At 33.6% G+C, this 14,738-nt stretch overlaps 1 protein-coding gene across 4 annotated transcripts in view; it reads left to right on the top strand.

Moving 5' to 3' along the window:
• LOC144965421 (arg8-vasotocin receptor-like) overlaps positions 1-12,884 on the top strand; it is a 151,644-nt gene extending 138,760 nt beyond the window's left edge. For 2 of the 4 annotated variants that reach the window (XM_078900756.1, XM_078900759.1), the window contains one exon: positions 8,221-12,884. In XM_078900756.1, the coding sequence (XP_078756882.1) occupies positions 8,226-9,329 (1,104 nt within the window). In that variant the 5' untranslated portion in view covers positions 8,221-8,225 and the 3' untranslated portion in view covers positions 9,330-12,884. Of the gene's footprint in view, positions 1-1,137; positions 1,352-8,220 lie in introns of those variants that run through there. The other 2 variants (XM_078900757.1, XM_078900758.1) reach the window with 2 other exon arrangements.
• The last annotated feature ends 1,854 nt before the right edge of the window (positions 12,885-14,738 follow it).

Raw genomic sequence — 14,738 nt, 5'->3', positions numbered from 1 at the left:
TGATTAAACCATTTATGCAAAAAAAAAATATATTAATCAAATACCAGAATTTGACAACTTTGATTACTGATTTACGGGAATTGACTCTTAAAATAAACTCAACCATATCCACTAATCGTATAACCATAATCATGTTTTCTGCCAAAGTTTAGCAAAAGTCAACCATTCTAGAGAAATCTCTGGATCAAATATACAGACATATTTTTGACACTTATAACCAATATTGTAAGACAAGAGTATTTCTAGGCAAGAGACACGAAAAGAAAATACGGCAAGCGCATTACATATGATATTTTTCTGTATTTGATTTTTGCACCCCTAGCGCTAGGAGGGTTTGTCGAGTTTTGAACAACTGTAAGCTTTGGAGCACTTGCTATAAATATTAAAACGGAATTCTAGTTAAAAGTTCATATTAATCACTTTATCATAACCATCATTTTGTTACTTCTGGTTGAGATAATTTTGTTTTGGATTAGGTGGTTTGACTTTAAAAAATACGTGTCCAGACTTGACATTACTGCTCATTAACATTTGATTGAACTCAGGGATGAGATCGCGTTGCCAAGATTGTCAATAGAAAATGATCCAAAAGCAAACATTGCTGTTAACAGGAGTAGCAGGCATTCCAAACCAAAAGTATAGGAAAAATGATTTCAAAATTTGTGCATTTCAAATTTGAATATGGAAAGAGAAAGAATGATATTGATTTAATAGATGTGTTGCCTTTGTCAAATCATGTCTATTTATACTTTACAAAGTGAATCTGTTTGACGATTCACTAACTTCTCCATATCTTTTATTAGCCACGTCTAAAAATATTACAACAAAAGGTCCAAAAACACAGCACCCCTCCCCACAAATAAATAGGAAAACTAAAAGAATTAGCATAGGTCTCACATGCAGGTGTTTGTGTAGTCGTTGATTCCTGCTATGTCATAACTTGAAAGATCGTGCTTTTACCGTTATGGTATTGTTTACAACTGACGACTGTAACTGCTCTCTCGTCTGGCATGTACGCCGATGACGCATGATAACACTATTACAACTACCTTGACCATAAATTACTCTCGCTGTCCTTGTCAATTTCAATAATAATCAATGTTGGTTAACTCGGACCCGGTGCTTTTATGAAGTGTTTATCATGTTTGAATGTCACACCAATGTACGTATTTAATCAATTCTCCATTCGATAGTTGCTTTGTGACAGGTGGCCCATCCCAAGCTTTCAGATCGATTAGTTTCTCCTGTGTCAAATATGTACAACGTATTAGTTCAAATATATTTTAAATAACATTCGTGTGCTTAATATTAAATCATTGGATTATAGAGGATATAAAAACATAGAATTAAGGTATGTGTTAAAAGATTTATTGCATTTTTAAAACATTCATTAATTATAAATGTTTGCTCCTCTTGAGTTTCACAGCGGTTACAAATGGAAACCGTACTCCCTATTAGATACGTGTATTTACAAATTGTCATCAGGCTTTTTCGAGAGTAGCCTCAAATTAAACATACTTTAACCATACTTTAAGACTTGATGATAGCGCAAACCATTCAAGAGAATTATTGACAAACATTTGGAATTCTGAAAGTGACCCAACACTACAGAAATGACCATAAATGTGTCGAAAGTTGCTCAATTAGCACGGTGAACCGTGGAAATGTGAAGAAATGAACAAATAACAAAAGAAAAAATGGAAAGATTAATTCATATTTAAGTATCATCTAGGTGCTTTTTAATGCGCTTTGAGCATGTTTATCGGATATTGCGCTATGTAAAAGGTCATTTTTTATTTCTTGATTCAAAACGGTGATGCTTTTTCTTCTTTTATGTTTGTGTGTGTGTGTGTGTGTGTGTGTGTGTGTGTGTGTTCATTAAAATAAAGTTGATATATGTTTATGCTTTATCGGATTTTCCTATCCAGTGATTATATTGTGTAATGTATTACAAGTAGTTTACGATACGCGATGATACTGTGTGGCGTGGCCATTATTCTCTTTATATGTTTACCTAAATCTAATCGCATTAGGAGAAACTAATAAAAAGAAAATAGACTTTCGAGTGCAATTTAAATCTTAAGTCATAATTTTATTGTAGGGCTAGATATCATTCAAAACATGTAATTATATTGACAGGATCAGACCAAAAAAAAATATTAATTTCCTAAAATAATATTGTCACGTGTCTTTTAAAAATGGTGTTTGTAGAATTCGGTCGTTTAAGTTCATAAACTTTCCCTTGGCCAAAGTTGACAATCAATAAAATATTGTGAAGTTGTCCATCGTAATCGCGACTATAAATGCCTGTAAGTCGATATTTTTTCCTGATCACACTGTCCAGCTAGCACTGATTGGAGGGTTGTATATATTGTAATTCCAGCAGACTCATATCTTGTCTATGGGGTAGCGGGCAATTCTATAGTTTTTTTAAAACCAGAGAAACGGGATTACCCGGTTCTGTAGGCCTTGAGGAACGGGGCTATTTTTTTTATGAAAAAAAATATATGATGCCCTTCCGTCATAACATCATAAGATATCGTCGCCTAGGCATTCCATGAAGGAATATAGATAATTCATCAAACAAGATGTCTGATGTCAACCGGAATCACCCATGTTGTCCAACTGAACATATTGGAGGTTAATCTTGCCCAAGGAAAAAAAACGAAAGTACCTGATGCGGGGCTCGAACCCGGGACATTCCGGCTCACTGTGCAATGCCTTAACCACTCTATAAACTTAATTGTAAGACGGTGAGAATCTCATTTGTACACGACCATTGATTTTTATGCTAGGACATTTACAATATACTGCCATACTCAGGTAATTACGTATTTAAAAATTTGGCCAGAAAATGTGTCCTTCAAAGTTTCAATAATTGTTTTAAAAACTCTACATCCAAGTAAAATCTGTCAAAACCCGGGATTTCGCGAGGTTCCCGTGAGTACGTTATTTGGCCTTTAATCATTTCTGATGGAACTCAGTCAATCAGCAGTCTTAATGGCTACTTTGATAGCACAACATAATTTAGCGAGAAAAAGATTCCAAAACATTGGCGTTGTATCAATATTTTTCAGGTTTCAACTTCCTTTTACTATTTATTTTTGTTGTTGTTAAGATTCATAATTTCATTGGGGTTTTTTTCCCTATTCCTTGAAAGACATAAAATTCCATTTTAATTGCCATTTCCAATTTCATTTAATTCAACGCTCTCTTTGATTGTTGATTGCCAATAAGTTGTAAATAATACTCATTTTCTCAAACCCCATTTACACCAAATCTTCTAAGAATTCACTCATTTTTAGATTCAAGCAAATTGTTGGAAATGTTTAATAGAGAGAAGGCTAGTGGGGTATCTTGTAATTACGTATTCTAACCAATTTAAGACAAATGTATTTTCTTTTTCGCAAATAAAAAGAGGGTTGTATAATATGTTTGTGTTACCCACCTTGTTATCATGATTATCACTATTATCATTGGTTGTTTTTTTCATCATTGTTATTTTCATGATAATAATATTGGTAACAGTGATAACAATAATAATAATAATAATAATGATAACAATAATAATCATTCTCATAATAACAATGATAATAATAATAACAACAATACTACTACTACTACTACTACTACTACTACTACTACTACTACTACTACTACTACTACTACTATTACTATTACTATTACTAATAATAATAATAATACTAATAATAACAATGATGATATTAATGATAACAATAATAATAACAATGAAGAAAGAGAGATAAGTTATAACTTTAAAGCGTCATTTACAGTGACGACTTTGAGTCGGTGAAGATTCTGCAGCGATGAGAGATGTGAATCTCAAGAAAACAATTTATCCCTTCATATTCCAATAAAATGTAGGTTTATGTCATATGAATTTATTTGTTACTAGCTCACAAGAAAATTGCGAAAAAAATGAAAAAATTATAGATAGTATGCAGATGACGTCACTCAGACCTTTGTTATTGTTTTTGCCATCCGCGTTTGTGAGTTGTTCTCACTAAACTGTATTAAACAGACTATAAAAATTCATGGTTACACAGAGTTTGTGTGTTGGTCCGTTATACTTCCGGATGGCAATGTTGTGAACTCCTTGGCCAAGCGCATTCTATCTATATGGAGTATGTTTGAGTTAATTTGAAGTTAACATTTTTATAACCCATTTTCAGCATCAACTTCTTGCATTCCAATTTCAATCATAATTGGATTATGTACGGGTCTAAGTCTCAAACATCCTGATATTTATTGTATCCACTTTTGTTAACTTAAGTTTGAAATCAAAATGAAATGTCTTTGTCCTTACTTTTCTTGTTTATGACTCTGCTAGGGTATTTTTAAAAAATAATTACAGGTGCCTAAATGAGTCAATAAAATGGAGATGCTCGTTGTTGGGCGAGGTGACATCAAACTATTGAATCCAATTGAAGAGATGTTTTGTGTTTGAGCAAGAACTACCCCAGCGAGGCCACACACAAAAAATAGAGATAAAGATAAAGGGAGTAAATCTGACTCATGAATGAACAACACAAAACAAACGACGTATATATATTTGTGTTTACTTGAAAAAGGCCAAAGGCCGAAACGTCGTTTGTATATATTCTATATATATATATAATGGCAGTTCCTAAAGTTATTTTTCTCAAAAAATCATATTTGATATACATATACATAAATAATACGTTTTCGTTTTTTTTCTCCAGAAAAAGTACTTTTAGGAACAGCCATTAACTAATACTTAGGTAACTTTCCAAATTAATACTTCAAACGACTTAGGACTGAGAGAGAGAAAAAAGCGACATAGTGTTTAAAGGTGGTGTGATTTGACACAGGAAACTTTTATAAGTCTTTTTCCTGTAATCCTAATACCAGATCACAGTCACTCGTATAAAGTCTGGTGTAATGGAATGGAATAAAGCCGATGATCGTAACTCTTGATAGGAACATATATATTTATGTTTGTTTTTATTTGTCTTTTTTTTTTTTTTGTTTTTTACCCATTCTATATTCTAAACAAGATTGATGCTTTCTGCCAGCGAGATATGTTACAAATACATGAAACTATGTGCAACCTTAACGCTTATTAACGTTTGATTGATAAGATTTAATGAGAACTAATCAAAGTGGTTGTCCAAAAAAAAATTTAAAAAACAAAAACAAAATGTAAAAAACAAAACGCGGAGAGACGTTAATATCGTTCCATCTATACAGTGATTAAACTATAATTGCCATATTATCAATTGGCAATGCTTTTTTAGACTAAATACAGTTTAAAACGATGGACGCGTGCACTGCATACTTGACACAGAAACCGGGTTTATACTATATTCCATAGCCCTAATTTCCCTAAAAGACCACTTTAATTTTCATTTAGATCTGTTATAAGACTCATTCTGTGAAGGAATAAATATTTGCATTTAATAAAAATCCTCTCCTTTTCAACTATAGGACAATAGTTACATTCGTTATTATACAAAAATCATTTTTCTTATTGAAATTCATTTTACAAATCGCAATATTTGAAGAGAAAGCTTTGTTGTATATACAAGGTCTTAATACTGCTTTGCAAAAAATGTTTTACACAATAAAATTATGTATAGAATGTACTTATTGCTTTTGAATTTGAGTTTAAAAATTCATTTTGTTTTTTGTAGCGGTATGACATTTCAATAAAAATCTTGAAAATGATCGGTAAGGTGGGAGTTAATGATGATATCGAAGTGTTTGTACAGCCAATATCATTCTTCACTTAGAATCCGATAACCATCATATAGTATAATTCATGCCATGAATAGGTAACAGATGTGTCAATATTGGCACAACAAAGGCTTTAAAAATTATTTACCAGTGTCCTTGAATGTGCAGAAATTCATAATATGTAATGAAGTCCTCAAATGTATGCTGTGATAAGAATTTAGAATCATGTGTAATTTATAAAATACCCAGCCTCTTTTTACTTGCCTTGTCTGTCTTTCTTCTGGAACAAACTGGAGATATGAGAGGTACGTGCGATTTATGTTTACTTACGTGTACCTTTGATACAAGGGAACAAATCTATATTAACACAATCATTTCATGCCCAATGGAAAAGTCGCGGATAATGACGAACGTTTTCCTCAAACTTGGTTCAGTCCATTTTCCTAAACTTAAAAAAATATTCTGATCAGAAATATATTTAAAGATTAGGAATGTTTTAAATAAAATTTTAAAACATGACAAAATTACATTAATGTTAAAATGAAGATTAAACATTTCAACATAGAGGTCATAAGACATTTTGAAATTTAAACCTCGATTTTCTTGAAATTCAAAAAGAATAGCCAAAAGTGAATTTTAAGAAAACGCAGTGCAATTGCGTCAGACATTGTAGCAGGACGAAATATTGTATGTATCAGAAATGTACAAATTTTCATGAGATGTCATAGAGTTTTGTTTTGTTTCGACACAATAAGTATTAAGTATTGTAGACACCCTGATCTACTTCTGTTTATATTTTATTGATATTCGATAAACCCGAATGTATATCGAACTGCTTTGCATTCCATAAAGATTATTTGTCTCCCCCCCCCCTCTTGTAATGATATCATATTTTAATATAATATATGCCCCACCGCTCAAATCGGTATTATCTTTGTCGGATGATTTTGGTGTTTTTAATTGAATTTGCAATTTAAACTGTACAATTGGGCTAGTTTACATGTTCTTTTATTGAGAGCAATGGAAGTAGTAACTTCAAATGAAAAAAAACTATATTTTTTTCCTTCGTACCATTGACATTTTGAATTTACTTTTTTTGGTAACTTGGTTAACCCAAGAAAATACCGTTTTAAGACAGCGGGTCACATGTTTTAGCTTAGACCATATACTGACCTCTCTATTTATTGATCTTTCCTTACATATTAAAACATAGTAAACATTTTCACTGGAATAAAATGAAGGGTTTATCCTCCGTAAATCTTGTTGTTTATAAAAGTGATTTGAGCCAAATGCATCTGTTCTATGATTAACTGAAACACTGAACCGTCGACAGGATGTGTGTGATATCCACCAACCTGATAAAAAATAAAGCTAACATAGCACGAAGTGATCCAAAGTGTCATCAAGAATTGACGTCGAATGTCAGTTTTGTTTACTTACAGGAATCGATAAAGCTTGTCGCGTCTTATCAAATTAGAATTAACAGGCCATTACACACATTTCTCTGTCCTCGTCTTTTTGCCACAATTTTACCGTACCTTTCTTGTCCAACTCTCCTCCGCTCATTCTCATCCTAGGTATCTCTTTTTCTTAACCTCTTCCCCCCCCCCCCCCCCCCCCCCCCCATTTTCCCACTCGCTCCTTCTCATCCTCTGTATCTCTTTCTTTCATCCTCATTGAATAATAAATACCTTTATAATTCTTTGTTTTAAAAGAATGCTATCATCTATTCATCTCTCACCCTGTCGATTCATGTTATGACGTGGTAAATCAGATGCTGAAAACTGACGCCCATCACAAAATTAAATATTGGAATTTTATTTGTATTAAAATAATTTATTTTATCAAGCTACTTGTGCGGTTTTGTTCTTTTGTGGTATGACACTCGCTTTCGATTCAGAAGGTCCTGGGTTCGAGCCTCGATCGGTGTATAGTTGAGTCCTTCGAAGGGGCTCTTTACTGACATTCTCTCACCGTAAATAGGCGTTGAGTATCTGGTCGTAAACAACGTTGATCTGCCTGAAATCATCGTAATTTCGCCTAACAGGCGCATGTCTCGTAGGGCCCTAATGAAAAGGGGTTTGAGCACGTTTAATGGATAATGCTCTATATAGAAGATGAAGATTTTAAAACTAAATATAAGCCTTATACGTTATAATTTTAATCATTTTCACTTTAAATCGTCGGTACATATTTGCAGGTCTGTTAACAGAACGCAAATGAGCTTGATTTAACCTTTGGACAAAATTTGACGTTGGTTTGAGAGTGTTTTCATCTGAACATGAGCCCGTAATAATGTGAGTTATCAGACCTGTAAATAAATACACGCCGCTCTAAATATGACATCCATAATTCAATTCAACCCGAGACAACATCTATTTGTGGTAGCGGATCACATTTATATAGTGATAAACATTTTGGTGTTTGAAAAAAAGATAAAATCGTATCCCGTAAAAGTGAAATATTTCAATTCTAATTTTATGTTTTCCATATTCATTTCAGTGGTCATGGCAAACACAACAAATGGCACAGAGCTGGGTGGGCCAAACGGATCCATGTTTCCTGGAATCAATCGATTCTACGACATCCACTCGCACACAGTGACTATCGACAGAGTTGTCACACCAATCTTCTACGTCATCGGACTACCGGCTAATCCCATCTCAGCTTACATATGGCTTAATAGAAAAACGCGAAAAAATAATTCCTCCGCAATATACCTCGGCTCTTTATCCATCTCACACACTGTATTCTTGCTTCTCCACATACTCCAGGAACTTCGTTATGCTTGGGATATTAAAACATACGATGGTTATGTTACTTGTCAGATCTTCAACGTGGTATACACAATACCTCAATACTTAGCTCCTCTACTGGTGCTGGGATTTACAGTCGAACGTTACATCGCTATATGTCATCCGTTTGTTAAAGAAAGATACTGCACAGTTCGTCGGGCAGTCTCTGTTGTATTATGTCTTTTATTGTTTTGCGCTCTAATTGGATCCATGCAAGCGTATTTTTGGACATACGATGAGGCATATCAGCTTTGTAACCATCGACTCGAGGTTCAAAACGGAACCCTCATTGAAACTTGGACTTGGTTGACAGAGCTTTCTCTTTTCGGAGTCAGCCCTCTTGCAGCTTTAATTTTCAATGTATTAGTAATCCGTGAGATTCATTCGCTTACATCGAGAGGACCGGCCCATACTGGAAGTAGTGGGGGGTCTCAGACATCTACCGTCACCCTTCTCAGTGTTTCTTTTTATCTTATTTGCACATGGCTACCGTATACAATCGTGTATTCAATGTCAACTCAGTTTCCAAACGGAGACTTTAGAATGACGTATGACGAAGTAGAAAATGACACCACATGGAACCGACATTTTCTTTACAAGACAATACTTGTTATCCTCACAGAAATTACTTTGTCAAACTCGGCATGTTATTTCTTTATATATTATGCAACAGGAAAACATTTTAGGACTTCCTTCCACGAAATTTTCTGTTTAAGTAAATGGATCAAGTCTCGAAACAGTAATCGTGCATCTAAGCAATACATGGCTGTGTCTTTGAATTCTCATCAGAATGGAACATCTGCTACCTTGTTGTAGCAAGAACCCACATTCTTTAAATCTTGAGTGACTACAAAGCTGCTCATATACCTCGATAGTTGACGGCAATGAGTTTGGCAGCCTATGGTTATGCTTTCATCAACGAAGAGCAGTAGTGACAACAGTATCGGAAATCGACAAACTCCAGTTGATAAAGCTTGAATCTCTAAACAAATCGTTTTCGGGACGAGGTAGTTAAGCACCAAACGCATCCTGGCAAGCTCTAATATATTTGAGCAAATCTGTGTTCTCAGTTTGTGCATATTGTTACTTCTATTGTCTTTGCTAACAAATTTGTCTCATTTTTGATATTATTTCAACATTTCGCAATGTATTCAAATACATCAACTGCATGACAAATATTAAATTTACCAGCGGCAAAGACCAATTAAAATTACATTTTTTGAATTTCATAATTGAAACAAGACAATATTTAGCTCGTATGATTTCAAATACTAACACACACAGTCCTGATATGATATCTTATAACACCCGTCCGACTCCTGTATTACCAATTAATGCATTTTAACTTTTATTTTTATTGTTAATCGATGTTTGAAATATATGACATAATTTCAATCTTACGCAGGACATTTTTATAAAATCAACTTTAGCACATAATTACAAAGATTTAATTGATAATTTATCATAATTTGAAAATGACAATATTTAGCTTGCATGATTTCTAACTAGTAGTAACGCCAATAAGAAAACAATTCATTTAATAATGAGTGTACAATTGACAAGACGGACAAGGTCACTCTTTCTATTTGTAAAATATTATTGAACTTGTCATGCGCAAAGCAATGTTTATCTCATTACTGGGACTAAGTCGCTGGTGTTTACAGTAGTTACCTGTTTATTTTCTATTTAAAACAAAACACTCGGAGGGCTCCGCATTTATTTTACTATATCAGCGGTTGCTATGATAAAAGTAGTTATTATTGTGGTGATGACTGACTTAAAACTTAAATAATTCACTCCATTAATTTCGCTTAAACGTTGAATTAGTTAAAGAATAGGCTTGCCAGCTTATGGTTATTTCTCGCCATCACATGTACAAGTGAATTTTGTACTACAAAAAAACAAGGATGCACTCAATATAGGATCAAATACAAGATTGATCTAATTGAAAAAAATGTCATTTCTAAGCTTACATTCTGACGGAATCTGACCGGTTACTGTGATGCAGTTTTTGTAGCCAAATGTACCAAGGCATCAATGAACCACGCTGACAACTATACGTCCACAATCATAAATGCAACCATACGGAGATCAACCCTTTATCGATATCGCATAATCAATGTCACACCATGATGGAAATTAAGACCATTGCAATTCGTAAGTCGGTTATTGCATTTAAAAAAGAAACAAATGAGTTCAATAAAGTGGTATATAAATGTATTATAAATTCTTTACGAAATGTTTGATAAATATATCGATTAATTAAATCGAAATGAGGAAAACTATAAGTAACAAAGAGCCTGGTTTAATTGTTTTTCTGACAAAAAGACTTACTTCCGGTTTGACACAGTAATAAGTTGATCAGACCACGAAATATCGCACTTTGTTGGCTATCTATGGATATCTATGTTGTAATATAATATCTTATAAGTAAAACCCGCTCTCATGAAAGTACAAACAAAACCAGCTGATCATTATCAATGCGAGCCGATTACAAGTGAGAAGAAAGGAATTAACCGGAAGTCTGCAGTGTTAGGGTAAGAACGATTGAAGCAGAAAATATGCCCGTTATTAATAAATAGAATTAAACAAAATAGTCATAAGTTTAATGCGTATATATATTGTGAAATTATTATATATATATCAATAAAGACGGAGAACAAGTAGGACGTGTCAATAATCTGCGTCATTAATATTTATAAGTGTAGAATAGTATCTATAAGTTTCCACAAATTATCAATTTTACAAAGATATACAAAATATAAGGTTATTTTCATTTTGCTATTTTGCTGAAGATATAAACGATGTCATGATTTCCAAGGTTTCCTAAAATATCTCACTTGCTTTAAAAACTCACAAGAGTACAAAAATCAATTCTTATACATTATACTGTTAACTCATTCTTTATAGTTTACTAACTATCTCTCAATGAAAAATAATGACAAGTCAAAATAAAATTTTTGATCGATTTGAGTTGTAACTGCAGATAAGACCACAATTCAAAGAGTCTTTTATTATAATCTTTATAATATGCGCTCCGCCCAGTCCTTATTTATAGAACTCGTAGGCAATGCATGTTATTGGGAGAACACTGGCGTTGACACACTGTGTATCTATAATAATCGTCAAATATGAAGATGATTCATGATATTAAAAAATATTGTGTTTGAATCTCATCTATGCCAACTAAATTATATCAATCAATACGTCTGAAGAGAAAAAAAAATAATATATATAATGTAACGCATCGTCAATGTAAATTATGATTTGACATCAAGTGGTTTACCTTGTAAATATTACACTATGTATACTGATATTATATTCGTAAAATTTAACATTTGAAGTAAAGAGCAGAAATTTCCTTGTCTTATTGATTAAATGGGACCGTTATTTGTTGTAATAATAATAATGGTATAGATTTATAGTGCGCCAAACATCCCTTCATCAGGAGGCTCTGGGCGCACAACATAGATTAACTTAATCATTAAGCCCTAACACAGTACACGAACAACGCTTATTATACACATAATCTAAAGAAAGCCAGTCGGAATAAGAATGTCTTGAATCGACGCTTGAATTCCTCTAGTGAAGCCGAAGACTCTAATGGTAGTAAATTCCACAACCTTGGACCAGAATGCTGAAAGGCGCGTTCACCAGCCTTCACTCGACCGCGGGGTGTTTTCAATTTGAGGTCGTTCGTTGATCGAAGCGATCGCTGTGGGTTATACCGTTCAACGAGGTTTGAGAGATATGCTGGTGACGAGCCCTCCAGGCATTTGAAAACAATAGTTGAAGATTTATATTTAATCCGCTGGTCCACTGGCAGCCAATGCAGCTGCTGTTGTAATTCGGGAGCTGCAGTTTTCCTGTCTTTCTGCAGTACAACGCGGGCTGCCATATTCTGTATTTTCTGGAGTTTGTTTAATTTGGTCTTTGTGAGACCAACAAACAGTGCATTGCAGTAGTCCATTTTGTAACTTATCAAGCATACAAAGTAAACAAAACTGTAATGAATTTCGGCTTCCTGAGCCTCAAAGCTATAAAACACTACCCAATATAGCCACATTATCTCCATTTTATAGAACCTGAATCAGGAGAGAAAAAAAAGTGGACAGCCAATTCACCGTATGACATACAGCTACGAATATCATAATCTCTTTTGGGTTGAACAATTCAAATATGTTTCTATCTTGGTTCTCAATTTGAATGGAAAGGTCAATTTTGCTTGGACTATTCGAGAAGAGGGGAAAATATCTGAATTAAATGTTAAGGAAAATTATGTAATGATTGAGATATCTACGACCGGGAGCGTTTTTAAGATTTATTTTATAGAGAATGACACACACACACACACACACACACACAGAGAGAGAGAGAGAGAGAGAGAGAGAGAGAGAGAGTATGAAAGAGTTAACACATTCAGATGCTTTGAGAATAAACGAGGACATCTGACTTAAAACAGAGGTAAGCGTAAATACATTGCCTTATATATAATTACAATGCCTTATAGTGATGTGGTATAAAGGAACGAACTTGACGTCATTAGCTCTTTGGAATTGTTTTTATACACCCTGTTGGATGATAAGTTCTCACGAAATTCCATCAATCAGTATAAACGTTCAAGGCCACACCTAATTTTGTGTGTTGGTATTTTTTTATGCCTGACGGGTGTTGGGAAGATTTTAACTAAACGTATAGCACCAACTGCTCTCGCCTCACAAGATGGACCGATTTCAATCCTCAGTTGAAGCGAGATTTATTTCTGAATCAGATTTCAACTCTACAGTTATTAGTAAACTGAATTTGTTAGTTTCGGTGGAAAGGTCTTGGAGATAGACTGCCGTCATATTATATCATAAGGCTTGAAAGAAAGTAATTGTTAGTGTTCAGTTAACGCGATTAAAACAGATATGTCTTATCTTCATGGGTGCTGCTGTTCTGAAAGAAAAGTTATAGTCTTTTACGAAAGTCCTACAAAAATAAAGAGATTCTGTAAAATAACATTTGTTCATATTTGAATTCAAAGGTTGACTGCACTCTTGCCCATACTGTTAACGTTTTCAAGATAACTATAACATAAGCTAGCAACGCTGTTTGGGTGAAAACATAATTTGTATCTGCTGTTACAACTAAATGTATAATGGGAATAAAATGCGATTAGAAAGAAATTTTTCTGTTAAATGGTTAAAGTCAATGTTCCAACAAACGGTCTGCCATATAGAAACAAGACGGTTTTGCATTTTGGACAGAAATTATATTATTTCATGGATGGATATGTGTATAAGAATGATCCCAGTCTTATCAAAGTATCTTAAACCTTGAATTTTGGGCGTCATTTTGATTCAAAGATAAATGAATCAAAAATGTCTGATTCTTTATATTTTTGTATGGGGGTCCCTATCGTTCAGTTATTAGAGTACTCGCTTCACAAGCAAAGGGACCGAGATCGATCCCGGGTGAAGTCGAGATTTTTTTTCTGGCCATCAGTGATTGGGTAGGTGGGTCGGTTATATCTGGCGGAAGTACTTTTCGATAGACTAGGGCCCTATCCAAAACGTGGCAAGCAATTGCTCCTGTCCGTTTCACGCAATAGAAGCCGGGATGAACTCCGGCTCCACGGGCCTGGTGGCTCTGAAGGACTACTATGGCGAGAATGATGGACACGTTTGCCTACATCAATGAGATTATTTCTTCATGAACAAAATCAGGTCAGAGCGGAAGTGAATGTCTTGTGATTTGTGATCAAAAGTCTATATGGAAAAGTATAATTACCTCGGTGTTAAATTGGCCTCACGTGAAAAATGTCAATGCTCTCAAGAAAAAAATATCTCATGCTTGTTCCATTATGTTGTTCCTTGATTTCTTTTTGTAAAGACTGACGAAGCTTTATTCTAATCATAGACTTCTGTTCTACTTGAATTTTATTTTCTTATATACATATGTTTTCATGATTTGATCATCGCCATTATATTTCTAATTAAATATTTTTAATGTAAATATAGTGTCATTGTATTATTATTATTATTGTTATTATTATTATTATTATTATTATTATTATTATTATTATTATTATTATTATTATTATTATTATTATTATTATTATTATTATTATTATTATTATTATTATTATTATTATTATTATTATTATTATTATAATCATCATCCTTATGATTACCACCATTTTTATATGCGGTTGTTGTGCGTTTGAGGTAATTGTATAGCGCT

This window comes from Berghia stephanieae, chromosome 2 (assembly GCF_034508935.2).
Source record: "Berghia stephanieae isolate SIO BIC M18660-M18661 chromosome 2, UCSD_Bste_1.3, whole genome shotgun sequence".
NCBI classification, from domain to species: domain Eukaryota; kingdom Metazoa; phylum Mollusca; class Gastropoda; order Nudibranchia; family Aeolidiidae; genus Berghia; species Berghia stephanieae.
Note: the sequence above shows the minus strand (reverse complement) of the source record. Positions and strands in the feature narration are given on the sequence as shown.